Consider the following 26,777-nt stretch of genomic DNA (forward strand, 5'->3'; position numbering starts at 1 on the left):
TCATCACGTTTAAACAGAGGCTCTGTGCTTGGCAGCTCAAGCAGAAGAATGAAACAACGTAACGTGCACTCTGATCACATGCCCGTGCTGTCTTGTACCTCTGCTTTCTGCCTCAGCTCCTCAGTGGGAGACTCTGTTTCCCTGATAACCACTGCTTTTGTCACCAACATGTCGGGATGCTGCTGCTTGGCCTCCTGGATCGCCATGGCGAGCGCCTGGAGCCATAAAACACCAACAAAGAGGTCAGCGACTTCGCATATTACCCTCCAGGGCTCTGTAAGTAGAGATGTTTCAGTGTTTCCATAATACTCGCCTGATGTTGGTCCACATCATCGTCCCCTGTGATTATAATCCTTTTTTCAATTCTGGTCTCCGAGTAGCCTCCTTTCACAGTCTGTGGAACAAATAACAACAGAAATCTGCTGAAACATTGGTTTGTTCTCAACAATCAAAAGACTCCACCATCTATGTGTTTCATCCTCATCCTTTTGGCAAAATACTCCAAACTGTGTACAGGTTGTCTCAGACGGTCGCAGCACTCTTGAAATTGCTAAGATATTGGGACCTAATAATTGTAGCAGTATCATAACAGAGAGAGTTTTATGATTCTGTTTAATTGTTTGTGTCATTGTGTTGAAGCTAAATATTTAATAATTTTTTTCAAATGGAAAACTTTTGGTCAGTGTCTGTCCACAGTTCATCTGAGGACAACCCAAACTCTGTATGTGTGTGTGTGTGTGTGAACCTACTTCTGTGAGATGCATCTAAGCTGTATGCTAACCCACACCAGCCTCTTCCTAATGTGGCCCTTAACCTTAAAAGCTACCAAATTCATTGAAAAGAAATATTTATATTTGTTGAGTTGAGTAACATACAATTAGGTCAAGACATATCTGAGTCGTCAAACATGTGCTTTTGCACTTTGAATTGCCTTGTGTACGAATTGTGCTCCACAAATAAACTTGCCTTGACTTTTGTAAATTCAACAGTTCACAAAAAACATTCAGCTTTTGTAATAATACAATTAGACAGTGAATATGGGTTTCAATTACAGACTTGTTGTTGTTGCAGCTCTTTAATATGTAAAAACACTCTTTTTCAGGGACTGAACTGTAGTTGGACAACTGGCACAAAAGCTGTTACAGGGACAGTTGTGGCCTGTCACTTCATTATTCCTTCTGCATTATTCCTTGCTCTGGCTGACTTAGGAGCTACTATGGTAGGTTTCAAAGGGCTAAACAAGTCAAATCTCAGGATTTAATTGAGACTGTGGCAGCTGCATTTGGATGCTGCTGCTGTAAACCCTCCAGATGCAGCCATCCTCAGGCTGCATCTGGAGGGTTTACTCTTCAGAGGAGCAAATATATAGGATTATCTCAAGCTGGAAACTATTCATAAACCTCAGTGATAAAGTTAAGATCTGCCTGAGCCAAAATAATAGGAAGAAGACAGTATGGTGAAGGCTTAGAACTGATCATGATCTGAAGGATTAAATATCACCTGTTTAACACATGGAGGCAGTGTGATGAAATAGACATACGTGGCTTTCAGTGGAACTGCATGACTAGTGTTTATCGATGATGTAACAGAAGACAGAAGCAGCTGCTCTTATTCAGGTAACTGCAGCAAAGTTGATTGGATTATTCTTCAAGCAACCAGGGGCCAGATGCATAAACAATGCCAACACACAAAAGCTGCATGAAATCAATGTGTGGTGAGAATGTGCACACCTCACACATTCTTCTGACCATGAGTCTGCACATTTTTGTAGCAGTTTAACCCTGATATGGAAAAAGAGGCCACATCATTTACCATAAAGCAAAAGCAACAATGTTGCAGAGTTTCCTTCGTACAATGGTGACGTTTTCTGCTTTTGTTTCCCATCATTATGTTTCTCATTTGTTTCTCTATGACACCATTGTTGTCTTTAACTTGTGTTTCTCTTTCTGAGCAGGTATCCCTGGCCTGGTGTTACGGTGGCCACTCTTCCTGAGTCTGTTTCTGCCGGAGGTTTCTTTCTGTTAAAAGGGAGTTGTTTCTCTCCACAGTCACCTCGTGCACGCTCAGGATTGGATTGGAGAGAAGTTTCTATACAATCTGTTGGTTTCCTTAGCGAGGCGACTTTTATTAACCGGCTTTGTATGTATAATTTGGACTCATTTGGAATTGAATGAATTGGAATTCATTGGTTTGTGAATGTATTACAGTGAATTGGATTCTAAGTGGCTTGAATTGGACTGTATCTTTGCAGTGCCCTGAGATGACATTTGTTGTAATTTGGTGCTATGTCAATAAAATTTAATTGAATCAACAGTTTTCACAGTATATTCGTATTTTCAGTGACTGTGGGTGCTATAAATAACTGCAGCAACGTGTTGTGTGTAATGGCACTGAAAGACGTCTTTAAAGAGACCTCAAAAAGAGAATGAATATTTCGAGATTGCTACAATTTTCTGGCACAACATTGTCTCTTAGGTTTCCAGGCAGTGTGTGAAGATAAATCAGGAGTCGTTAGTGTTCCATTTTGGCTGCTGGTTTATACAGAGCTGACCTTCTTACTTTGTTAACAGCTTTTCTTCAGCAATCACCAAGTAAAAGTGATTTCATTTAGCTCTGCCTCATGGACGAGTTTCGCATTCGGTAAAACTGCTCCCGCTTGCTGTAGCTGTCATTTTCACGTCTACTAAGTTGTGGTGCAAATGATGACCCCATATGCAAATGACAAATCAGGGGAGTCTGTGCGTACATTCATGGCTAAAAGTGGGAGACGAAATCAGGTTTATGCGTGTGTTTTGTTTCCTGATGACATTTCCAGATGAGTATGTGCAGCGTTCTAAGTCTGGGGAAAAAATACGAGTGCGCACAATATTGCCTTTGTGTGGACACACAGTTTTAGTCGAGAATCTAAACACAGTTGTGTGCATCTGGCCCCAAGAGTTTTTCAAAAATAACAAAGTGAAAGATTCTGCAATGCCAGAGTTAATCAGCTGACAACAAAGCAGCATTTCACTTCCTGAAGACAAAAGTAAAGACCCACAAACAACTGAAGAGGACTTCAGGCAGTCATTACTGGCAAAGGATTTTGAATAAAAGTATTAGGATTTAATATTCTATTCATGATCATACGTTTGTCCAATAAGATTTGACCTCTAGACAGAGAGAGTACTGCATGTTATTCCTAAACCCTAACCCTTGAAAGAAAGTCTGCACTTCAAGCACATATTCTTTATAAAAGCATTTCAAAATGTTTTAAAGTGTCACTGTTTACCAGACCTAACTGTTGTACCACACAAAACAGACTGCCTGTGGTAATGACTACAAGCTCCAGTGACAAAACGGTAACTGTGGAAACAGATACGGTGTTACCTTGGTAACTTGCGTTGTGGTTGCTGAGGTGACGCTTTCAGCTGTTATGGTCAGTGGGGACACAACAGACTCCCTCCCCTGGGCGCTGGCTTTTACCTACAGCACATTAATTACACACAGAAGGAGACATGCTCACACACAACATACACTGTTCTGCCGGTCACAGGGGCTCCAGCCGCTGCGTGTAATGTCACAGATCAGAGTAGAATAACTTAGTAGAGCAACGCTGGGAAGAATTTCAGATTCTTATTGGTCTCTGATCGCACACTGCAAACAGAGTCATCATGATGCAAAGCAGAGCATCACAGTGACAGCCGACTGGGCCTGTAATATGTCAGATAGCAAAGATAATTAATGGGGCAATGGTGATGGACCACAGTGGTAGAGGGCACCTCTGGCACAACAATTAATCAGTATGATGTGAGCCAAAAACATCCCTCATCCTATGAAACAAGAACAGACAGGGAAGCATTTCCAAACAAACTGCATATAAAACATTTAAAAGAGGATATCTTTAGTCGTGGAAAAAAAACGTCTAATATTAAATATTAAGAGAGCTTATAAGATAAAAGATAAACTAAGACAAATTTCTGACAAACTCATGATGCAATGTGACTGCTGCCACGACCTGCATCTCCCAATACGCCCAAAGGAGTAGCACGGGGTGACGTGTTGGTCAGTTCAATGCTGGCGCCGCTGTGGGAAAACCAAAAACCAACCCGAACAGTGGATCTGGAATCCAAATGACCAAAAGTCACTCGTGGAATTCAAACTAAGAAGCAACTCTGGTTGAGATGAGACGGGAGAAGCCTTGTCTGTACGGTGTGGCCTTGTACTATTACATTATATTGTAATATATTCTCATATAGGCTGTGCAAAGAAAGACACAGCGTGGAGGGTTGGTCATTTTTTCTTTCTAACAGGTCATTAAACTCACATTGCATTGGGTTAATGCTCAGAATCTCGGTTGCTTTTCATAGTCGCAGCTAGAGTCACAATACCAAAATAAGTAACCACGATACTATACCAGACAAAGTATCACGGTTCCGGGTATTATCGCGATACTGCAGCCTTTTTTTATTATTATTATTTTTATGAACTGCAATGTATTTGTACAAGTTATAAATACTTATTAATTACATATGTTATGTGCAGGATAAACATAATACTAATATAAATAATAGACTTAGGATAACAAATCCACTGTCTTTTTAAAAAATCTATTAGACAGTAATGTTTCTTCTCCAACATAATAAACCATAGAGGACAAAATACAATAAACAGGAATTGATTCCTTGTGAAAACTATATTTTTATGTATTTTCTAGGTGCTTTGACATCTTTTAACTCTTCATTCTTCAGCCTGTACACGGAGCATATAGCCTAATATTAGCCAATTAGAAAATAAACAGGAAATACTAACCTGGTATTCCACATATAAATGTGGGTGACGATATTGCGTGTGTTTTATGAGGTTGATGTGTTGCCTCCTTTGGCTCCTATAGCTCGGTGGCAGCGCCTGCACTGTGGACGGTCATCATCTATTGCTTTACCGTCTGTGCCTCGTTTAAACCCAAAATAGTTCCAAATGTGGCTTTTGGGGTTTGTTTTTAGTAGTGCCACCAGCACCCTGCGGCAGACTCGCCGCTCGGGTCCGGTGCTTCTGCCATGGTGAGTGTGTGTTGTCGTGTTTATGACGCGTCTGCGTACGTCTGGGCGAGACAGAACTTCAGCTTTGAGGCGAATTTCTATCGAAACGGAGCTGTCTACATGGAGTTCGTTCTAGCACACGAACAGCCAATCAGCTAACAGATGGGCGGACCCAGCATGCGGAAACAGCCTATCATATCCCGGAGGCCACTAGTAACAGGCAAACAGCCAATCATTCAGCAGTCGTGTAGTTCGGTGGCAGTGGTTGCCGTGTGGGTTTGTTTACAAGGGAGTAGCAAGCGGATGGTCGAGGCGGCCCCTGTGTTGCGGAAACTGGCACGTTAGTACCGTAGTACCATCGTGTAGAATTTCTAGTATAGTAGGAACCGTAACGATTTGGGACCGCGGGGTACCGTGGGTATCGTGCACCTCTAGTGGCAGCCTGTTTCAATTTAGCAAGTATCAGCATACAGCGTGTGTACACTGTGTAGCTTGTAGTGAACTACGAAATCGCACAGTGTGGCTGCCTTTAAAAGTGAAAGCCAACAAGGAAGTGTCTTATGGTTGCTATCGCTAACTCAAAAACTTACTCCTACAGACTCTTATTCAAAATTCTATCACTTCTGGTCCCAAACTTTATCCATCCATCCATTTTCTATACCCTCAGTGGGCTGAGGCCTGTCATAGCTGTCAGCAGGCAGCCTGGGACAGATCACCGTTCTATCACAGTTACTAACGAGATCCTTATTTCAAGGTTTAACTCAGATCCACCAGTTAAACTAACATGCATATTTTTGTACTTTCAGAGGAAGCCGGAGAACTTGGTACCCAGCTGAGATTAGTACCAGGAACCCTCCTGCTGTGATGCAACAGTGCTAACTGCCACACCACCGTGAAGCCCACAAATTCCATAACTACATACAGTATATATCAAGTCACAAAAGTCAGATTTTTTTCTTAAAGTACAATCAGGTTTCAAGTATCACTTTTCATCCTCGCTTCAACTTGGCCTCGTCGCAAATGATGAACTGTCTACATTGGTCCAAAGTGAAAAACATCAGTTTAGAGACCAAGTTGTGACATCATGGCTGCCTTCATCTTTAATACACTTTGGTTATGAGTAAAATCAGCCCAAAGAAACTTAGTTTTAGTCCCTTGTGGATCAAATGTCTTCCATGTTTTATATAATTCTATGTTTGTGGTCGGGAAAAGGGCAGTTACAAGACACATTTGCTCAACAACAGATTAAATATTCAGAGAAATCAGTTAGTCAAACAGTGGCAGTACCATTTATCTGCCTAAATTCATAAAGTGAGTCACTGTCGTGACATCAGATAATAATACTGTGGCTGTGTAGTCCGTGAACATTTGGCTCACATATTCATTATTCGTTTAAACACTCATTCAGGATGATGGCAAATAAAGGTCAACACAAGAAAGAAAGAACACATCAGAACATTGGCTTCACAGACAGTCACTATGAGGCATTTCCACTACAAAGACACTTACAGGGGATCCATTTTCTTTAACAGCAATGGGAGCCCCCTGAGGGCTGACGACTCCATAGTTCTGAAAGAGAGAGAGAAAGAAATGGTCCTCATTGTCAGTCTGTTATCACTTCCTACAATACAACAGATAATCATACAAAAAAAAGCAATAAATGATGTTCATATTACCCAAAGAAATTTGGTTTCGGTGCCAGAAAAAAATGCTGCTGAGAGCAAAACTGTGATAAAAGCTAACAGCCAAAACAAGTTCAACAATGTTATGAATGCTCTGTATTTCACAATGTGTACACAGGACACTGGGTCTTCTTCATAAAATGCTAAGCCTCATCAATGATCAAGTGTCCTGACAGAGGGTGAGGCTATGTTCCAGATCCCTAATGGGCATAGGTGATACGTGCTGCATACCAAACTTCACCATTGTACCGGCAGTGAAAAATATCGCATGTCTGACTGGGCTGATTTTTTCTTTTTTTTTCTTTTGGAAGCTGCCACAACTCCACCTTATTATTCATTTTACTAGCAACATATCACAATGTTCCCTTGTATTTATTACCTGTTATATATACAATACAATATATATAAAAGGGATTCAAATCTAGGCTTTGACTTGACGGTTCAATAACCTTCCTTTTCTTCTTTTGGAGCCTGTTCTTGGTGGATTTGGAGACTCACTATTTAGAAGAGTTTATTCATCTTATTGAACTTTGTCCAGCTGGCTGCTCTGCTGTCGGGAAGCCCCGCCCCTGTCGTCGTGGGGGGGCTTTGGCCGTTGTAGACAGGGTCAGCTGTGCATGCAAAGTGACTCAGACCCTGGAATTCCCTTCATTTGAGTCTCAGATGGTCAAGGTGGGTTCTTCAAATCCATTCCATTGTGTGTCAATCTACCATCCTCCTGGACCTGCTGCTGTGTTTTTGAAGGATTTTAGTGACTTTTTATCCTACATAATAAAGTTGTAACCTATTCTAATCCTTGGAGATTTTAACCATGTTGATGACTGCTCATCTTGCTCCACAAAGGAACTCTTAACACTGACTGAAGCTTTTAATTTTGAGCAACATGTTTCTGAGCCCACACACCAAAAAGCCCACATTTTAGACTTAGTTTTTACCCTTGGCCTAGACATTTCAAATGTATCTGTACAGGATGTCCACCTGAGCGCTTACCCTCTTTTGTTCATGGATTGCCTCGACGTGGACAATTTTATGCACTGTTTTACCAATTACAGTGTAAAAATTCTGGATCAGGTGGCACCTGTTAAATCAAACTTGTCAATACAGAAAAAAGTGTGCCCTTGGGCAAATGAAGATACCCTGAGTCTGAAGAGACTATGTCGAAAGACTGAACATCTGTGGAAATCCACTAACCTTGAGGTGCACAGACTTTATCTCACGGATCTTGTGTCCTCATACAATAAGATGATGGAAAATGCCAGATCTGACTATATTCGTCAACAGGTAACAGTAAATAAGAAAAACACCAGTGTTGTTTGACACAATTAATTCTCTTGTATGTCCTGCTGCGCCAGTTACTCCTGTTTTTTGGGAAGCTGACAGAAATGCATTGTTGAGATTTTTTATTGACAAAATTAACATGATAAAGGAGAAAATCCCTCCCCCTTTGTGTGGAACCCCTGCTGTCATTGAGCCTGTCTCCAGCTTGTGGTCCTCATTTAAGTCTGTGACTCTTGCTGATATCTCGGCACTGGTGACCAAGATGAAACCCTCCTCCTGCTCATCCGACGTCCTTCTGTGTAGGCTCTTTGTGAAAGTGTTTGATGTAATTGGCCTCTGGGTAACCGAAATGGTAAACCTCTCTCATTCTACAGGTGTGTTTCCCAGTACATTTAAGCATGCCATAGTGGAGCCTTTACTTAAAAAGACAGGCTTAGACCCGGCTGGCCTCAGTAATTTCAGGCCTATTTCAAAGCTATCACTCTTGTCCAAGATCCTAGAGAAGGTGGTCTCTGAACAGCTGTCATTATTCCTGGATCAAAGTAACATCCATGAGACATTTCAGTCTGGTTTTTGCAAACATCACTCTACGGAGACAGCCTTGCTGAAAGTGTCCAGTGACATTATGATGTCTACTGATTCAGGAAAATGCACTGTTCTAGTTCTCTTACATCTGTCCTCAGCCTTCGACACCATCGACCACCAAATCCTGCTGAAAAGACTGAGGGATGAAGTAGGACTGTCAGGTTCAGTTCTGCACTGGTTCTCGTCATACCTTTCTGGGCTGAGCTTTAGTGTTTCAGCTAACCAAATAAGGTGTTTGTCATCAGAATTGTTGTGTGGAGTCCCTCAAGGTTCTGTTTTGGGTCCTGTATTATTCTTGTTGTATATGATTCCTTTGGGAAAAATCATCCAGAGATTTTCAGATGTTTCCTACCATATATTTGCTGATGATATCCAGCTTTACTGCTCTTTCAAGCCAACTGAGCTCCAGAGGCTAAAATCCTTAGTAAATTGCTTAGTGGAGATAAAACAATGGCTAAGTGATAACACCTTACAGTTAAATGTGGACAAAACAGAAACATTGGTTATTGCCCCTGATGACTCCATTCCAGGGATTAACCAGTACTTGGGTGACTTGGGCCAGTCTGTGAAACCGAGCCTAAGAAACCTGGGTGTTGTGTTTGACAAAGACATGTCATTAGTACAACATGTAAACAGCTCACCATAAATTGCTGTTTTCAACTGAGGAAAATCTCCAAACTCAGAACAATGATGTCACAAAATGATTTAGAGCTGATAATCCATGCCTTTGTGTCTTCACGTTTAGACTATTTTAATAGTTTGTTTTTATGTCTAAGCAAGAAAGAGCTGTCTTGCCTGCAGTTAGTGCAAAACTCTGCAGCGAGAATTCTGACCGGCTCTAATAGGAGGACTCACATAACCCCTACTCTTAAAGCCCTTCATTGGCTGCCAGTTTCCTCTAGGATAAATTTTAAATTCTGGTTTTAACCTTCAGAGCATTACATGGTCAGGCTCCACCCTACATCATCTGATCCAGCCTTACACCCCAGCTCAGGATCTGAGGTCTGTGGATCAGAATTTACTTATGGTGTCACGCACTCGCTTCCGGACCAGAGGAGACCGATCCTTCCAAGCTTTTGCTCCCAGGCTTCAGAACGATCTTCCGCTCTCTCTGCGTTTGATGGAGTCTGTTGACTCATTTAAAAGACAACTTAAGACCTTTTTTTTTTTTGCTTAGTTGTCTTGGGGCTGATATGATTGTTACTGAGTTGTCATGGCCTTTTAAATTTAAAATTGTATGTATTTCCTGTATATTGCTCTGTTGTAACTGTAAAGTGCTTTGTGACCCTGGCCTGTGAAGGGCGCTGTACAAATAAAGCTTACTTACTTACTTACACTATCTTGTTGAGAAGTGCACTTCCTACTAAACTTGAACTCCTGGACAGATGGCCTTTTCCATTATATTTCCACCACTGTACCTCACAGTTGGAGGGTCTCCTCCTAAAATGGCTCTTTGAACTGTTACTGTTAACAAACATCTCATTCTTTCCCCCTACTATGTTACCAGAGCACATTATTTCGAAAGACCTGATCTTTGGCAGAAAATTGTTTTCCCTTTCACATTCACTTTCTGATTGTGGGCGCTACATTTAGACAGCAGTTGAAAGAGTTGATGTGAAAAAAAAATTCTCTTTAGTGTTGCTTTAAATCTAAATTTGTCTAAAGTATTTATAGGCTTTTCTGAAAAAAAGTACTGAAATGACTCCTTTATATGTTATACAGTAAAAACTGATCACTGTGACTCTTACATTAGTACATTTATATCATTATATAAAACATGTCTAATGGCAATGTAATGAAGCAATATCCCATTCGAACAAATGAAGGTGGAGCTCATTCTCATTATTATAGCTGTCAGGTTGAAACTTATGGTTAATATTTTTCTGATCGTGTTCTCAGTCGATTGATTCAGGATCTCAGAAAATAATCTTTAAGCTCAGAGAGACCTAATCACAATGTTTGATTTGTCTAAATCTGTACCTGAGCAAAAGTGATAATAGAAATGGCAGCAACTTCACCTATCAAAGATAGTGTCTTATAAGGTGAAATAAAACCAACTATTTCAGCTCTAATTCTACATGAGATAAAGTCTTTAACAAATTGCACCATATTTTGTAACCTTTGTACATTCTTTAGGTCCAAATCTTGTTTTCAAAAGTAACTAGTGACTAAAACTGTCAGATAAATGAAGTACAGTAAAGACAACAGAATCTTCCTTGTAATACGATTGAGGTGAAGGAATTATTTCAAAGCACAAGTATTTCTGTGTTTACAATCTAGTGCTGTACTTAACTTAAAGTAATTGGTAATAATCTGTTATTTCAGAAATTTTGCACCAGGGGAGAATGATGAGGTCATTCCAGCTTAATGGGATGCATCATTTTAATGCTTCACACCTTGCTTCAACCACCAACCACCACTGACTGCCTGATAACTGTTAGCAAAGGCAAATAATCTAATGACAATGCTGCCCTGATGTAAACTCTGTCAGTGGCATGCAGAGAACTGGCAGAGTAGCAGCCCAGCCTTTGTGCTGTCGTTGAGACTCAGCAGGCATGACGTGTCTCCCTCTGGTGGCTGTACAATGTTGCTGCTGCAGATCTTTATCTGCCTACAGATGATGTCATCCTCAATTTGCAGCAGATAAACACACACTCAACACACACTGCTGAGGCTTACTCTGACAACTTTGAAATTCTGACTCAACACTGATCTGGCACTTCAAAGGCACTTTTCCTACATCATTTCCTGAGTTCATCCACACCATTAGCTGAATGGCTAAAGAGCCCAGCCATGATTACATTTTAATAAGGCACCTGAGGGACAGCCAGCCCGCTCTCAAATCTCTGCTTCCGGAGATGAATGGGAGTCACACCTGCTTTCATCATTCTCATTAATACTCTGTCAATACTTTAATCACCTCTTAATGATACTATTACGTCATCCATGTCTGGGGAATACAGAAGTCATGCCACTAAAACCTACTGAAAAAGTTATTACCTCCAAACCAAACCCCAGAGCTCTACAACAAATATGCATTCACATTGCAGATCTGTTTGGTATGACTAATGGAACTGATCCTTTAATGCTGCATGTTGTTCTTGTTTACGCTTTTTATTAGTTAAGAGCCTCTTATATTAGCATTAATGTAGAAATGATGACACAGTACATGACCAGATGGTAAACCCAAAATTATGCAAATTCACAATAGGAAAAAAAAAGTGAATCTTAAAAAAAAACACAAGTCTACTCCTCAAACCTTTTTCTTCCTTTTATTCCACACTACTTTGTCAGGTTCCTGCACAGCGCTCAGTGAAAAGCGCTGCATGTTGGACTTATGAGAAGTTACAGTCAGAAGCTGATTCAGACAAGAAAAAAGACTTGTTCAAGGTGCACCTTCTTAAACTAGAAGGTTGCAGTCAGTCACTGTTGTCTCTGGGGAGTTCTGTTGTATGGCAAAGGAATGACTTGAAATAAGAGCTATGGAGTTTGGTTTTTATATTTTCGGTTAACGAGGTAAAACTTTTTTTCTGGAAGTTTTAAAAGGGCTGGTAGATTGATTTAGCCAAGTTTGTGTCCCCTTTTTTCAGTTTGTGCAAAGCTAGTTTCACTGACAGCTTCTTCATTCACTTTTGGCTGGTCTGCTGCAACAGAACAACCCCATGACTGTGTATGTCACAAATGGACAGAAGTGCTGTATTGTGAGAAAGAAAACGTGAGGATGTGCTGTTGATCTCTTTGAATGATTCTTTAACATGTGAACACTGCAGCCAAGCCATTATCGGTATTGTGTCAGATGATGATATGATTATAAAATCAGGATTTGAGCAGTGTGGAGCAGTACCCTGAAAATGGCTAAGAGCTGACTGCTGGAGCATGAGGAGAAGGGAAGAGCAGTTCAATTCACAAAATTAAAGTAAACAAATAATCCATCCATCCATTTTCTAAAAAAAATGAAAGGCGGGGTACACCCTGGACAGGTCGCCAGTCCATCACAGGGCCACACAGAGACAAACGAGACAAACAACCATGCACACTCACACTCACTCCTAGGGATAATTTCGAGTCACCAATTAACCTGACATGCATGGTTTTTGGAAACAAATAAATGAATAGAAATCTGTCAAAAAAAAGTCCTGCATTCAGTGTTATATTTAGGAACGGTACAGAACAATATTGTAACATCAATACACTTCCATGACGGAGCCAGAGATGGGCTGTCACATTTGGTTATAAAGCGTTCACGCAGACAGCTAACGAGCGAACGGCCACTTGCAAAGTGTGTGCTATCAGGATAAATGAAGGTTGGATAAATGTTGCCAACAACAAGGATAGGTCAGTCTCTTTGTAAGGTGAAAGGGAAACTTAGCGTATATCTACAGGTACCGCTAGCAAACTAATCAAATTAAACAGTGTTGTAAACTATATGCAGATTATAGCTTCATTGTTCACTACACGGCGTTGCTGATTTATCTGCAGCAGCCTGTGAAATTTGGGAAGGACTTTGGTTAAGTAGCCTAGGTTAATAGTTACCAAATTAATTGCTAAGCCAAGTCTATGTGGATGTAGTGTAACATCAGTCTAATTGTTGTTTTCAAATTGCCTACTTTTCAGGGACACCTGATAAAATTTCAGGTTGACACCGTCGAAAAAACTGAAAAATGCACTGAAATTGCACTGAAAAATATTGTGCATGAGAAGTTCAGGCTACTCAGCCAGTTATTAATATGTCTGTTAATGTATCCTGTGGTGCAGAGCAAGCACACATATTTCCAAATACATTTATATACTTCAAACAAGCTTTCATGGCTTTTCTTCACATTGGATTGAAATAGCCCTCTTAAGTGACCATGCTCTGATCAATTTTGATCCTGCAGTGTATAATGATATTACCTATATTGATAATACAGTAGATGCTTTCATGCAATAACATACAGCAATGCTGTCTTATCTAGATCAAATGGCATGTGTCTAATGATAGAACGTTCATTTCAGTCATTTGAGACTTGAGACTTGACTTGGACTTGGAAAAAATTACTTGTGAACATGTCTGGGTGGAGTTTTAATTCTTGTATTTTCATGAATAGTAATGAATCCTTTGTATTTGTCGTAGTTGGTGAGTAAATCTGTAAGTACCCTGATCTGACCTCATTAAAATACATGAAAAAAAGAACTGACAACACTACTTTCAAAGAGTTAAACGAATTAAGCAACAAAGCAATGTAAGATTATTTTTTTCTTTTTTGGAAATGGGGTTGTATGACGTACTTTTGAGTACCTGCAGTGCAAACCTTGTGAATATACAGGTTTTCTCATTACAGACATGAACTTTCCCTTATTTTGCCCCTCTGCACCCTCACTGGCCTTGGAGTGGCAGTTTGAGAGTCTTTGAGTGGTGCATGGACTTAATTTTCCAAGTGGCTTCATTGGCTGCATGTGTAGGGGTAAGCATAAAGGGGTTCTCTGTTGCTAGGCTCTTGGTTATGCTGCTTTTTAATTTCTAGAATAGATTGGCTGTTTCTAATAACATTATTTCTGTAAACCTATTTGTTTAGTATTCCAAAAGATCTGCAATGCATTAAGTTTCATTTTGTTATTTACCTGTGGTGAGACATCCATGATATTGGGGTGGACTTCTGATCCATTTGTGTGTGTCTCGGAGATGGTGTCGGCCCTCTTCAGCTTGTGAGCTACGTTCACTGCATTGGGGTCCTTCTTTGCAACAGGAGGCTGTGCGAAACACAAACAGTACACGTACGTCAAGGTGGAGTGAGTAATGTCCTCTTCTTTTTTTATAACAAAGCAAATGAAAACTGTCAACTTCAAGGAACAGACTGTGAAATGAGTTTTTATTAAACTGCTTGCAATGATGATAACAGCAGCAAATTATGGGGAATTGGAGAGAAACGCTTACATAAACAAAAGACAAAAGGAAACAAAAAGGCACACAAAGAAAACTAAACATGAAAAAATGTAAGACTGTTTAAACAGCAGGAATTGGTCCAAGACACAAAGAAAAAAAACAGCAGGGGATTATTGCACCATTTCCAGCCAGCCAGGGTGAATCCAGGGGGTGATGATGATGAAGGATGAATATATTCATCAGTCTACCTCATGATGAGCTCCCTCCTCAGGAAGCTTCTCCTCCATGGGAAACTTGTCCCTGGACCCCATTAGACGAGCAGAGTAGAACCTTGAGGTCTCCTCAAAGTCCTCCCGTCCCACCTCTGGCTGCCGCTCCCTTTCTCCCAGCTCTGACATGCACTTAGAAAAGTCCTCCACCCCAGAGTGGAGGTCCGTGATGACGGTAAAGTCCACCTCCGCCTCCAGGCTGGATGTGGAGCTGACCGTCATGCTGGAGCACTTGCGCTCGATGCCCAGGTGGCTTTCCCTCATGGAGGCCACAGTGTCCCGCTCCTGCTCCTCCTCTGAGGCTGTGCTCGGCAGAGGCTTCCTCTCCCCAAGCTCCTTCTGGTGCATGAACAGACAAAGGATCGCTTCTCTGTTATTTTGTAACCACGGTGAACTGGATGATGGCGATGGAATGGAGAGGGATGGGAGTTTATCCTTTATGTGCAGCAGGTGTGTATGATGTGACTGATAAAGGATCCCAAATCAAAGTCATTGTACATGTATTATATACTGAAGATACAGTTAAAACAACTAAGACGTGCAGGAAGATAGACACAAAAAAAACCTTAAAGATGATGAAAAGGGTTTGAACAACATTACATTATCAAAGTATTAAGATAAAGATGTATATCTAATGTGAAAACTGTGATTTTAAAAGAACAAAACAAAGTCACAGAAACTACACTTTGAAATCTCTGTGTCTGGAAGCCATCTCAGGTGTTGATTAATACTATTTGTTAAATCTATTTAAACTGAAAATAAACTGAAAATATATCAGTTATTTCCTGAAGTAATTCCATAAGTAATATTAAAGGATAACCAGGTAGAAATTGAACCAAATTACAGAAAAAGGGGCCTGTAAATGGTCAAAATATGATATATAAAGTATTTCAAGAGGCAACAACAACTTGATTCTGTAATGTGTAAATTCTTTCATTAGCTGACATACACAAGAACAAAATGAATTATTTACAGTGTTTTCCGGATGAACTCCTTCCAACAAGGATGGGTCGTGGTTCAAATCATCAATTAGTTCCAAAATAATTGTCAAGTTTAATGAAAATTAGCCTTATGGTCTCAAAATACATCACATAACAAAGGCTCAAAGGCCAAATATTTCTGGAATTATTTAATTATAACAGCTTCTGTGGTATCAGACTCAGACATTTTTTTTCACTTGTTTTTTTTTTTAAACCAGAAGAAGCAGCTGCAGTCAGTTAGTAAGCATGCATATTAGCCCTGGGAGATGCAGAAGGAAAAGGAGGTGATGGGTGAGCATACAGAGGTGGGCTTAAGAAGGGTTTATAAATAGATAACCTTGAAATCAGCAAACGGCTCCTCATATATGGCAGGAGTGGAGACAGGCTCCTGCAGGGGGAAGCAGAGGAAGGAGCAGAGAGAGCATGGAGAGGTTAGCACAGGCTGAAAAGGGACTGACAGGCCACCACACACAGAAATCCTAACAGCAGCACTTCACTGCAGCCTGAAAAGTCAAACTCACAAAACATGTCAGTGCAAACCTAAACTGGGAACCTGGTGTACTGAACAGAATTGAGAGTCCAAGTTTAGTAAAGCTAATCACTCCAAGTGCAACGCTAATAATAATACAATTCAGTATTTTTCACATTTTTTTGTATAATTTAAACCCAAGTTTAGGTGAGAAATTCAGCCAGACCCAGTTTAAGCCAGTCGGGGTTTAAATGGATTTGGGCACAAATTTCAAGCACTACTTCTTATTAGCAAAGCATACAGCAACACGATTTGGAGGACAGAGAAAAGGTGAGCCTACTGAAACAAAGACATCTACAGCCCTCTTTTGTCAGTAGCAGAGGTGGAACGAATCATGCAGTTTGTGTGATAAGTGCCTTTTTCGACAGCTGCCACTGAGATAAAGAGCTGCAACCAACATGACCTTTCTGGAAAACTGCTGGTTGATTGTTGGTGACATCAAGATTAGAATGCAGTATACAGAGATATGCAGCCATAGACGTATATTATGTGGGGGCGAGTAGCGCTTCTTTCTCACATGATAAAACGGGAGTAAACTGTGTTTAAACGGTGGAAAAAAAAGCTTTGAACTTGTATTTTCAGTTAGAAATTAGTGCAAATGACATTTGTACTCATATATTTGATGCCCACTTACAGATTTTGTCCGTACATGCTAATACATAGATTTGATTTGCACTTGTGATACAAGTTACAAAAATATATGTACAAGTCCATGTCCAAGTGAGTACGGAAGTGGAAAAGTGAAAATAATATATAGGTGCCGAACAGGATTTGAATCAGCGGGAACATCCTCAGTGGTGAAACGGGAGCTTTATGGCAGTAGAGAACTGAGGAAGGGAAATGTAGCGACCTTCCGTATTTTACGATATGTCATGAGATCACCTTGTAAAAAACAACTTAATTCCAAACCCTAACAGCAAACAACACTACACCTTTTCTGAAAACTGAACATTTATTAAAACTTGGTCATTTCAACGTATTTAAACAATCAACCGGTATTTTCTCAGAAGATTAGGTTGGTTGCAACTCTATGCACTTTGAATTTCAATTTTAAACTAAGAAATATTTGACTGCTCGCAGGGAAAAAAAACAAATAAATCAAACATCCAGTGAAGGGTGTCTGGATGTATTTCAAACTTATGTCATAATGACCTATCATTTTCCCGCACTCCCAGAGTTCAATCAGATCCTGATATGATTGTCACACACACCAAGAGCTACGCAACACCTCCTCTCATGCCTGTTTAATCCAATATGCAAGAGCTCGACTCAGATGAAAAGGTGGGAAATGATGAAAGCTGTCATGTCTATTCACTTCCAATTCCTTTCATTCCAGTGCCAAATACGTGCAAGTTCCCAATGATACCAGCAGTGAAATGAAAGCAGCAAATCTGACTGTCGGGCACTGAGCTGTGGTTTCTGGCTGCTCACTGCCTGCTGGAGGAGTCGGAGTGCTTGTATCACCACTTTGCTTTTAATTCAGCTGAGGTTGAAGAAAATAATTGACCTGATCTGCAGTATGATTTACTTTCACACGTGAACGATCAGGAATATTTTGTAGATTCAGCTTTTATTTCTTGGAAATCTTTGGGATAGTTTCTGAAGCATTTCTGCACAAGTCTATGCTCCATTCATCACATATTTTTAAAGATAATGGCTCAAAAAGCCGACGGCGCAATTCGCCTTTTTTTCCTCAAATGAGTGATTTCATTTGGAATATTCTTATTCAATACATGTTTTTGTATGTCAGATTTAAAAATAACATTGAGATGTGCAAAAAGCACAAAGAGAGTGACAATGTGCGAGTCTTTCTGTCCTTTCCAATGAACGATGTGAGCTGGAGGGAAATCTAAAACTTTTAGCTTAGAAAAGACAAAGACGAGCCAACATCCAAAACGTGAGATACGGATTTTTGTCTTTTCAAAATTTCACAGCCAGTACAGATTTGCCAGACAGTTTGGTACATGTTGAGGGCAATGGGGAGGAATACATTGGGCTGCCGTGTGGGAAAATGTTTGAACTTTGTGGCTGATTTTTGCCACTAGACAGAGCTGAAGTACCACTCCGCCTGCTCCTCAAATAGACACGGACAAGTAAGATGGATGAATGTTTTGAGTCACTGAAAACTCAGAAAAAAAGAAAAACGTGCGAGTCTGTCTGTAGCTCATGCTTTATTTCCAATGACTTAAAAGCAGATGCCAAGCGCAGTTACCGAGTGTCTCTTCTTGGCTGCGTCCAGGCTCGGCTCCCTGCCTGCATTTCGGCTGTTTCGCAGTATTAGTCCAGACTCCCTGGCCTTCTGTGTTTTCACTGGCGGAGCTGGGGGAGCCATTTTGGGAAGTGCCGAAATCTTTGAGCCAAACGGCTGATTCTCTGTAGACCCTCCTCCGGACTGGAGACTGTCATCTTGATGTTCAGGTTTACCGAGACCCTCTGCATCTGCAGGGCATGCTGGATGGAAGGTGGGGGCATCAGTCCAGTCTGAAGATTCCTCCGGAGAGCCAACCGACCAGCGATATTCTCTTCTGATGACACGTGTGGGCTCTTCCTGCCCCGTCCGGTCCCTTTCATCCTTACATGTTACACTCTTTGAACGCTCTGGCTTGAGAGGAACAATTCTGGTGATTTCTGACTGGTAGCTGCTGCCTGACAGTCGATGGAGAGATGTCCTCTGGCCTCTGTCGCCCAAGAAACCCTCCAAGTCCTCAGCGCCAGAACTACTGACCTTTCTCTCATGTGTTCTGACTTGTCGAAGTTTTACCTCTGCTAGTTCTTTGTTGTCAATAAGGCCCTTACCTCGTACCTTCATCACACTCTCCCCTTTAGCACCGGATAATGAACAATCATGTTCCATCTTCCCAGGTCCGTTCAATGAGCCCAAATCAATATCTGCCATCCCAGCCTGGTTCCCTTTTCTCTTTACCTGCTCTGTTCCTTGACTGGAGACCTCCCTGCTATCCCCTGCTGGTAAATCTTCTTGTTTGCTGTCTTTATAGACCCTGACTAACTGATCCTTTTCTAATCCCTGATCATCTGCTATCATGACAACCGGAGGTGAATCCCGATTATTTCCTGGTTTGGACCTTTTCTCTGAACTGTTGTCTGAGTCGGAGCCTTCATATTCCTCTCCAGAAGAGTCGCTCCCTGCTTTCCTGTTGATGAGTTCTGCAGGCATTCCCAGGTTTAGGCTTTGGGGTCTCCTCTTCTTTTTTGATTTAGAAGCCACCCTTTCCTTTATCTGGCGTGAGCCCGGGGTCACATCACTGTTTGCCTCGGGGTCTGAGGCTTGAGACGGTTTACATTTGTCTAGGCACGGCTCTGCATTCTCAGATAGCTGAACCACAGAAGGCCGAGTCTCAGAGCACACATCCACCTCTCTGGGGACTTTTGTGGGAAATTCATCACTATGGCTTTTCATTTCTTTCCTGTCATACCCTGTTACCTCTTTATGCATCATCTTGGTAATATCTATCTCTTTTTCCAGCTCCTTTTTCTCCCACAAGGAATCAGATGTGAGAAATTTGTTCTTGTCTTCTGCCTTCCAGTCATGGTCTTGTTGATATGGTTGTTGTTTTTCAATCAATACCCACTCCTCAGAGCCCTACATGTTGGTGTAGATCAAACACAATTAGACATGCTAAGCACAGCTGCTAAAAATGATTAAATCTACTCAACGATTTCTATCCCCAGTAAAGGGAGACAAATGCACAGCTGGTATATAATAAAGTTTTAGTATACATAGTAATTATTTGTTCAGTTTGGGGTTTTTAAATGAAAACATAAGAATAGCTTTACATGTTTGGAGGTGTACTGAATAGATAAAAGACTGTATTCTGATAAAAGGAACAGAGAAGGATGTGCAACCTCAGGTGAAGTCACCAGAGTCTTCTGGACGAAACCCTCAACAGACAGGCTGTTAACAGGGTCCTTTCCCACTACTCGGCCCACCAACTGGCCGACACGCAGCAGAGGAGAGAGTTTAAGAGAGAAGGAAGAACAGCCATTAGAGCTCAGACCCAAAATTAGCGAGTGAATTAGTAAGATAAACAATTTCATGCAAAGAGAAGAAATCAGAAAAGGCAGGAAGAACCAGTGCAAACATGGCTTAATTGAGTTACTGTGTAAAAACGTAGCTTCAAAGTAAAAACACAGCGTCTCTTGTACCTAACAGACGTTGAAACCACATGACCAAATCAGCGTGCATTTGCAAGGCAAATAATTTTTTCAGTAACTACATCAAAGAGCTGACATTTGTCTGAATCTCTTGGAAAGAGTCATGTATAATGTTGACTGTCAGTTATACAGAATTAGAGCCCCACTCCTCTGGAATGAGGCACAAGAGATTACATTTTCTACCGCAAACAACGTTTGACATTCTATGGACTTAATCTGATTGTGCAAGACAGCCATTTATATATTGCCGGAGGGCATCTGAAGTACAGGCAAAGAGAATAACTACCGGATCTGAAGGGTCCGGTCTCATCTTTCAGTTACCAGAATAAGATCAAGACTTGATAGAAGCCATTGTCAGTACTATTCAAAGAAAACAAAAATGACTGATGATTGCTTTTCAAATGCCTCAAATTGGGTAAATCTCAAGCTGCTTTTTCAGAGCTGCTTGTCTGTCATCCTCAAGTATCCTTGAGATATAGAACTGAACGCCTGAGAAAGACAGAATGCGCTTTTTGAAACACACGTGTTAAAACAGATTCCAGAATTCTGACAGAAATACCTTTGGACAGGAGAAACCTGTTTGAAATGCCTGTATGAAAAACCAGAACCACCTTGTTTACCTGTTTACCTGTTTTTTTTACGCAGTATCATCTGGCTAAAACATGTGAAGTGCATCCAGATAAAAACATTCTGACAAACTCAGCCAGTTTTGCCAACTTGACTGTGTCCATATGGGAATATTTATGACCTTTTATGGAATGCCAAATGTCAGAGAGATACTGACCTCACCCTGAAACCCCCCCCTTCAACCGGCCCTACTCACAGCCTTCTTCTCTGGTGTTTCAGTCGGGGAGCTTGCTGACAGACGCGGCTCACGGTTCATTAGCTTGCTGTTGGGCTCCCTCAGGGCTCTCTTCAGCTCATTGATGCTGGCTTGGTGCTTCAGTAAGACGTCCTGTGACTTATCCAGAAACTGGACGAGAACAGAAGGAAAACCAGACAGAAAAAGAATTAGCAGGACATCGACGTGCTCCTCAACAGTAGGGCTCAATAGGATATCTGCACAGGTTGGCTCTAGGACAATGCTGCACACACTGACATTCGGTCTTATGTCTTATATTAAGAATGAATTACCATTACATTTTACTATTTACTTCTGAAGCTCAAAGAAAGGCAAAAACAACCACAGTTACAGCTGACTAGGTTTTTGAAATACAAATGAATGCTATAATCAAAGCTCAAGCTGCAGCAGTTGATGAATGATGAAATGAATGTGAAACATCCAGTAATTTGTTTGTTTCTAATTAGTTTTTTTGGGGCATTTTTTCCCCATTTTTTTTAATGCGTCAGTGGTGGAAATGAATCAGCTCACCACACACTGCAGTTCAATACATCTTAGGATGCTGACATTCAGAGCTGCAGTAGGCTTCCGAACTCCATTTTACTGATAGCTCTAAAGTTACATTACACATTCAAGGGAAGGCTGACATGTTTTTTCGGGTCTGTCTTTGAACAGTAGTGAAGTGTTACAGTGGACACTGACGCAGGTTTTTCTGGCTGTGGTTGTTCGTCCTCTTCTTTGTGGCTGTTATGGAGACAAAGTCATTTTTCTTTTCTTTGTTTGTTCTTTGGGGTGAGACAAAAATAAATCCCAAAGTGAGGTCCTTTCAAATGACATTCCCTTAAATGCATAACTTGTTTCTTTTTTTTTGTTTTAACATTTACTCAAAGGCTGAACATAAAAACACTGTTCAGGGAAAAACAGACATCAAAGAAGGAATTTCATGCAGTAATTCTGAAAGATACCCACATGATTCTTCTGGAACCTTTAGTCTGCTCAGCCTTCCTACTACAGTAATTACAGACATTTATAACTGGGATACATATTTACAGAGACTGTGGATTTAGTCCATCATCAATAAATTTGGAAGGAATCTCTAAATATGAGCATAGACTTTTAAAAGTCTGACTTTTAAAAGGGCATGGTAGCTGTTTCTTTTTCAGATGGGTTTTGTGAAGTACTTATGAGCAGTTAGTGTCTCACCTGCAGCAGAGCGTGGTCAGAGTGCTCTCAGTTTAGAGAGGTGTTCTGAAGGGAGAGCTAATGGCTACTCAGAACAAGGCCACTGAAAAGCGAGTTTCTCCCATCTGAATCAGTATTTTACGTCTGTGTTGCTACGCATCGTTGCATGCACGGTGGCTGCCCAACGTATCCTGCTGATGATCAGCTCTGATACGAAAGTCCACCGGTATAATCCCCAAAATACCAGCTACAAGACTGGAAAAAAATTTACCGCGAGCCTGGAAACACCCAAACACTTACCATCTTTTAAAGCTCTGCAAAAGTAATGGTCGGCAGTGAGCTATCCAACAAGTCTGACACAGCTCCTGACAGACTCAGCTGATCAGTCGGGAGATACGGAGGGCAGCCACCGTCCTCCAGACTGAGAGTGGTCCCACTGCTGTCTGCTGCAGATAAGGGGCACTGACTGCTCTCAAGCACTTCAAACAACTCACTTAAAAATGAATTTTTATTTTATATTTAAATAAATATCAGCCCATACAAAACTTAAAGAACTAAACATGTAGGGATGTGCTTGGACCGTCTATCCTAACAGTTGCTGTCGACAAAATAGTCACAGCAAGGGTCACCTCAAGAAGCATGCACTGTAAAACATGATGCAGCACGACATGCATCACGATCTGATGGAGGAAACTATTTGAATTACTTCAGCCAAAAGGCCAGACAAGATTTGTAAGAAAAAGGCTGGAAGATGCTGTTCAGTAAAGTTTCATAATGTCCGGTCTTACTGATGAACAAGCATGTTTTACTCTTGACATTTTCAGCAGTTTCTCTGTGTTAAAGGACAAATTTAAATGAAGGAATCAACTTATAATAGAAAAACATTTACTTTGCTGTACTGTCACTAGAGCAAAGAATCTGAGCTCCTCTTCCACCACTGGTTAGGAAGGTATTTACTGATTCTTTATAAGCATTTGAACGAGATGAATGACTCATTTTTGTGTCTACATGAGATCACAGGGAACTTGACATTTGATCTCTTTATGGCATCATCCAAAGAAATATATAAGCATGTCTTTTTGGCGTGGATGCAGGCAAATCTCAAAGGCTAAAATCCTCTGAAGGCTATAAAAGCAGAGCAACAGCATCATACACGACGAGAAAGCGCAAGAGCCGAACACAGGAACCTGTACCTCCTGTTTGTGCCGAGGAGTGGTCTCCTGGTCCAACTGAGAGAGCTGAGTTGGGGCAGGAGAAAGGGCGTGCAAGAGAAGGGGCAGAGGTGAAGAGTGCAGGGTCAGAGGGTGCAGGAACAAGGTGGTAAGACCACAGGCAGAGTGAGAGGACACCACAGCAAGACAAATTCACAAATCACGCTAAAAAAAAAAACAACTTCCCAGTGCACATTTTGGAATGCGAGACATGAGGAAAAAATGAGGTGTATTTTTTTGCTACTTCTAAGCCTACGATGTATTCATTATTTTTCATACTCAGTGGGCTTTCAACACGAGTTTGTTTGCTTCCTAATTATCAAAGTCCTTTTACTGGATGAGAAGATTACTTTATCTACTAATTATTCCAACTTCATTGTCCAGCAACATTTTTTTCTGAACAAGTATGAGTTGAGAAGTAAGTCGTGTACAGTTTAAATCGTATTTAGTTCAGAGAGAGGAAGCGAGCAACTCGTGCTCAAACCTGATTGGCTTAGAGCAAAAACTGGAGGGAAATGGAAGAGAAAGAAATAATTGAACGACATGTGAAACTTCACAGTTTAAATAGATTTAGATGAAAAAAGAGAAATTTACTTCCCTCAAAACAAATGCAGTACTGTGAAAAAGTCTAATGCCACATCTCATATCTTAATGTTACCAAAAAAAAAATTACAGGAAACAAATAAAGTGACTTGTGGCAACAAGTGGAACCATTAAAGTAAATACAGTCACAGTAGCACATATGAATAAATGAACAAAGAAATGTGAAGCGAAATAACCAGCTTTTAATCACTCATTTACGTTTTGATTCTATATTCCCTAATTTATTTATTTCAGTTATTTTTTTCTCATTCTTTTTTTCTCATAAACAAAATGTTTACTGGGATGCTTAACTGTGTCAAACAGGTCCAAACACAACCTTTCCAGCATCAGGTGCGCATTTGAAGCAGTGATGCATAGTTTTTTTTCATTGACTGTGGTGACAAACCCAGTGGAAGATGAACAAAGAGCATGAGGTACAATTTCACAGAGAAGTGAAGTTTTATACTCAGAGAAACGCATCATGATGGATGAATACAGACAGCATACATACAGACAGACAAACAGACACCAAATACCTCCTGTTTACTGTCAGCGGGTGAGCCGGCCTCCTCCTTATTGCCAGCAAGAGTTAAGGAATAGAGAAAGCATGTTAGCAACTGAAGGCCAGGCTTGACTCTGCTTTTCTTAGCTTAATTAAAAAGAGGTTAAATAGTGTGAAGCTGTTAGCAGGATTTATGAGCAGTGCAGTGAAAGTATGTAAGCCTGAGTGAATGAGACCAAAAGGAGAAGAGTTAGTAGATGCTAAATCCACCAAAGCCACATAGCGTTAGGCCCCTGCAGATTAAGCCTCAGCTGGACTGAGAGGCTTATGCTGCACTTGTTTACATCATCACCTCTGCACATCAAAGCCAAAGTTCTCTTCAAATTAACTAAAGCTCTGATCTTCTGACAACACAGCCTACCACAGAGGAACTCACAAAACCTTGCAGTATTTCCTACCATGATTTCCTTCTTTCTGGTCGGAGTGACGTTTCCGTCGTTGTCTTTCTCCTCCTCCATCTCCTGGTCCTTGTCTTCCTCGTCCTGCTCCAGACTCGGCTCCAGCTCGGTCTCCTGCTCGTCCACAGAGGGACTGCGGAGACGTCGCTGTTCACTGATGCTGCGGTGGGACATACCATCGTGGTTCTCACACATGGACGATACCGGCCGTGAGAACTCTGCAGGTCAAATAGGTTTAATTATTTTAAGAGATAAGTCATTTTTAAAGGATTTTAAAGGGTTGTTTTAATCCTTTGGGAAAGGCAGCAGGGTCTGTCCAGAAACATGAACTAATGTTTATGTGCCGTTCTATTTACTGGCTGGGAGAAGAAACTCAAATATACACCCCAAGGTAGTCTGGACAGATGAAACCTATCACATGCATCTTATAATATATTGCACTTTGGACGTGATGGTAGATCAACAGAGTCAAGCTGGCTACAGTCTTGTGAAAGAGAAAGTAAACACTCTTTCAGTTATAAGATTTTACATATCAGGACATGATAAAAAGGTCATCTGATTCTTTTGCAGGTTGCAAAATTAGGTAAATACAACCTGAGATGAACAACAACACAACATATTACACAATGTTACTTTGTAAGCCAAAATGCAGAAGCAGTGTGTGAAAAACTAACTACACCCCATGATTCAGTAACCTTTTAGAACCTACTTTAGCTGCAATAACTTTATTTACAAGTTATGATTTCCTGTATGATGTTATCAGTCTCTCACATCAGTTTGGAGGAATGTTGGTCCACTCTTCTTTACAACGTTGCTTCAGCTCATTGAGGTTCACATCATTAATTTATGCACAGCTCTCTTAAGGTCCCACCACAGCATTTCAGTCAGGTTGAGGTCTGGACTCTGACTGGACCTTTGCAACACCTTGATTCTTTTATTTTTCACACATTCTGTTGTAGATCTGCTGCTGTGTTTGGGTCATTGTCCTGTTGATGATCCAGTTTCAGCCAAACTTTATCTGTCAGACAGATGGCCTCACATCTGACTCTAGAATACTTTGGTAAACAGAGGTGTTCATGTTGGACTCAATGACTGCAAGGTGTCCAGGTCCTGTAGCTGCAGAACAAGCCCACATCATCAGCCCTCCACCACTGTGCTTGACAGTTGGTGTGAGGTGTTTGTGCTGATATGCTGTGTTTGGTTTTCTCCAAACGTGCTGCTGTGCATTATGACCAAACATCTCCACTCTGGTCTGGTCTGTCCAAAGGGCATTGTTCCAGAAGTCTTGTGGTTTGTTCAGATGTAACTTTACAAACCTAAGCTGTGCTGCCATGTTCTTTTTAGAAAGAAGAGGCTTTCTCCTGCAACCCTTCCAAACAAACCATAGTTGTTCAGTCTTTTTCTAACTGTACTGTCATGAACTTTAACATCTAACATGCTAACTGAGGCCCGTAGAGTGTGAGATGTAGCTCTCGGGTTTGTTGCAGTTTCTCTGAGCATTGCACAGTCTGACCTTGGGGTGAACTTGCTGGGATGTCCACTCCTGGGAAGATTGGCAACCTTTTTGAATGTTTTCCACTTGTGAATAATCTTTCTCTCTGTAGAATGATGGACTCCAAATAGTTTG

At 40.9% G+C, this 26,777-nt stretch overlaps 1 protein-coding gene across 11 annotated transcripts in view; it reads right to left on the reverse strand.

Moving 5' to 3' along the window:
- The window catches only part of LOC140303899 (band 4.1-like protein 1), a 92,911-nt gene that overhangs the window by 4,677 nt on the left and 61,457 nt on the right, over window positions 1–26,777 (reverse strand). The window contains exons 12-23 of one of the 11 annotated variants that reach the window (XM_072382871.1): window positions 25,151–25,368; window positions 24,727–24,762; window positions 23,591–23,635; window positions 21,198–21,347; window positions 20,066–20,152; window positions 16,010–16,060; window positions 14,672–15,028; window positions 14,162–14,290; window positions 6,525–6,584; window positions 3,367–3,462; window positions 314–394; window positions 99–215 (exon numbers count right to left, since the gene is read on the reverse strand). In XM_072382871.1, the coding sequence (XP_072238972.1) occupies window positions 99–215; window positions 314–394; window positions 3,367–3,462; window positions 6,525–6,584; window positions 14,162–14,290; window positions 14,672–15,028; window positions 16,010–16,060; window positions 20,066–20,152; window positions 21,198–21,347; window positions 23,591–23,635; window positions 24,727–24,762; window positions 25,151–25,368 (1,427 nt within the window). The other 10 variants (XM_072382870.1, XM_072382872.1, XM_072382874.1 and 7 more) reach the window with 10 other exon arrangements.

This window comes from Leuresthes tenuis, unplaced genomic scaffold (assembly GCF_036924035.1).
Source record: "Leuresthes tenuis unplaced genomic scaffold, fLeuTen1.0.hap1 SCAF_3, whole genome shotgun sequence".
Taxonomy (NCBI): Eukaryota; Metazoa; Chordata; class Actinopteri; order Atheriniformes; family Atherinopsidae; genus Leuresthes; species Leuresthes tenuis.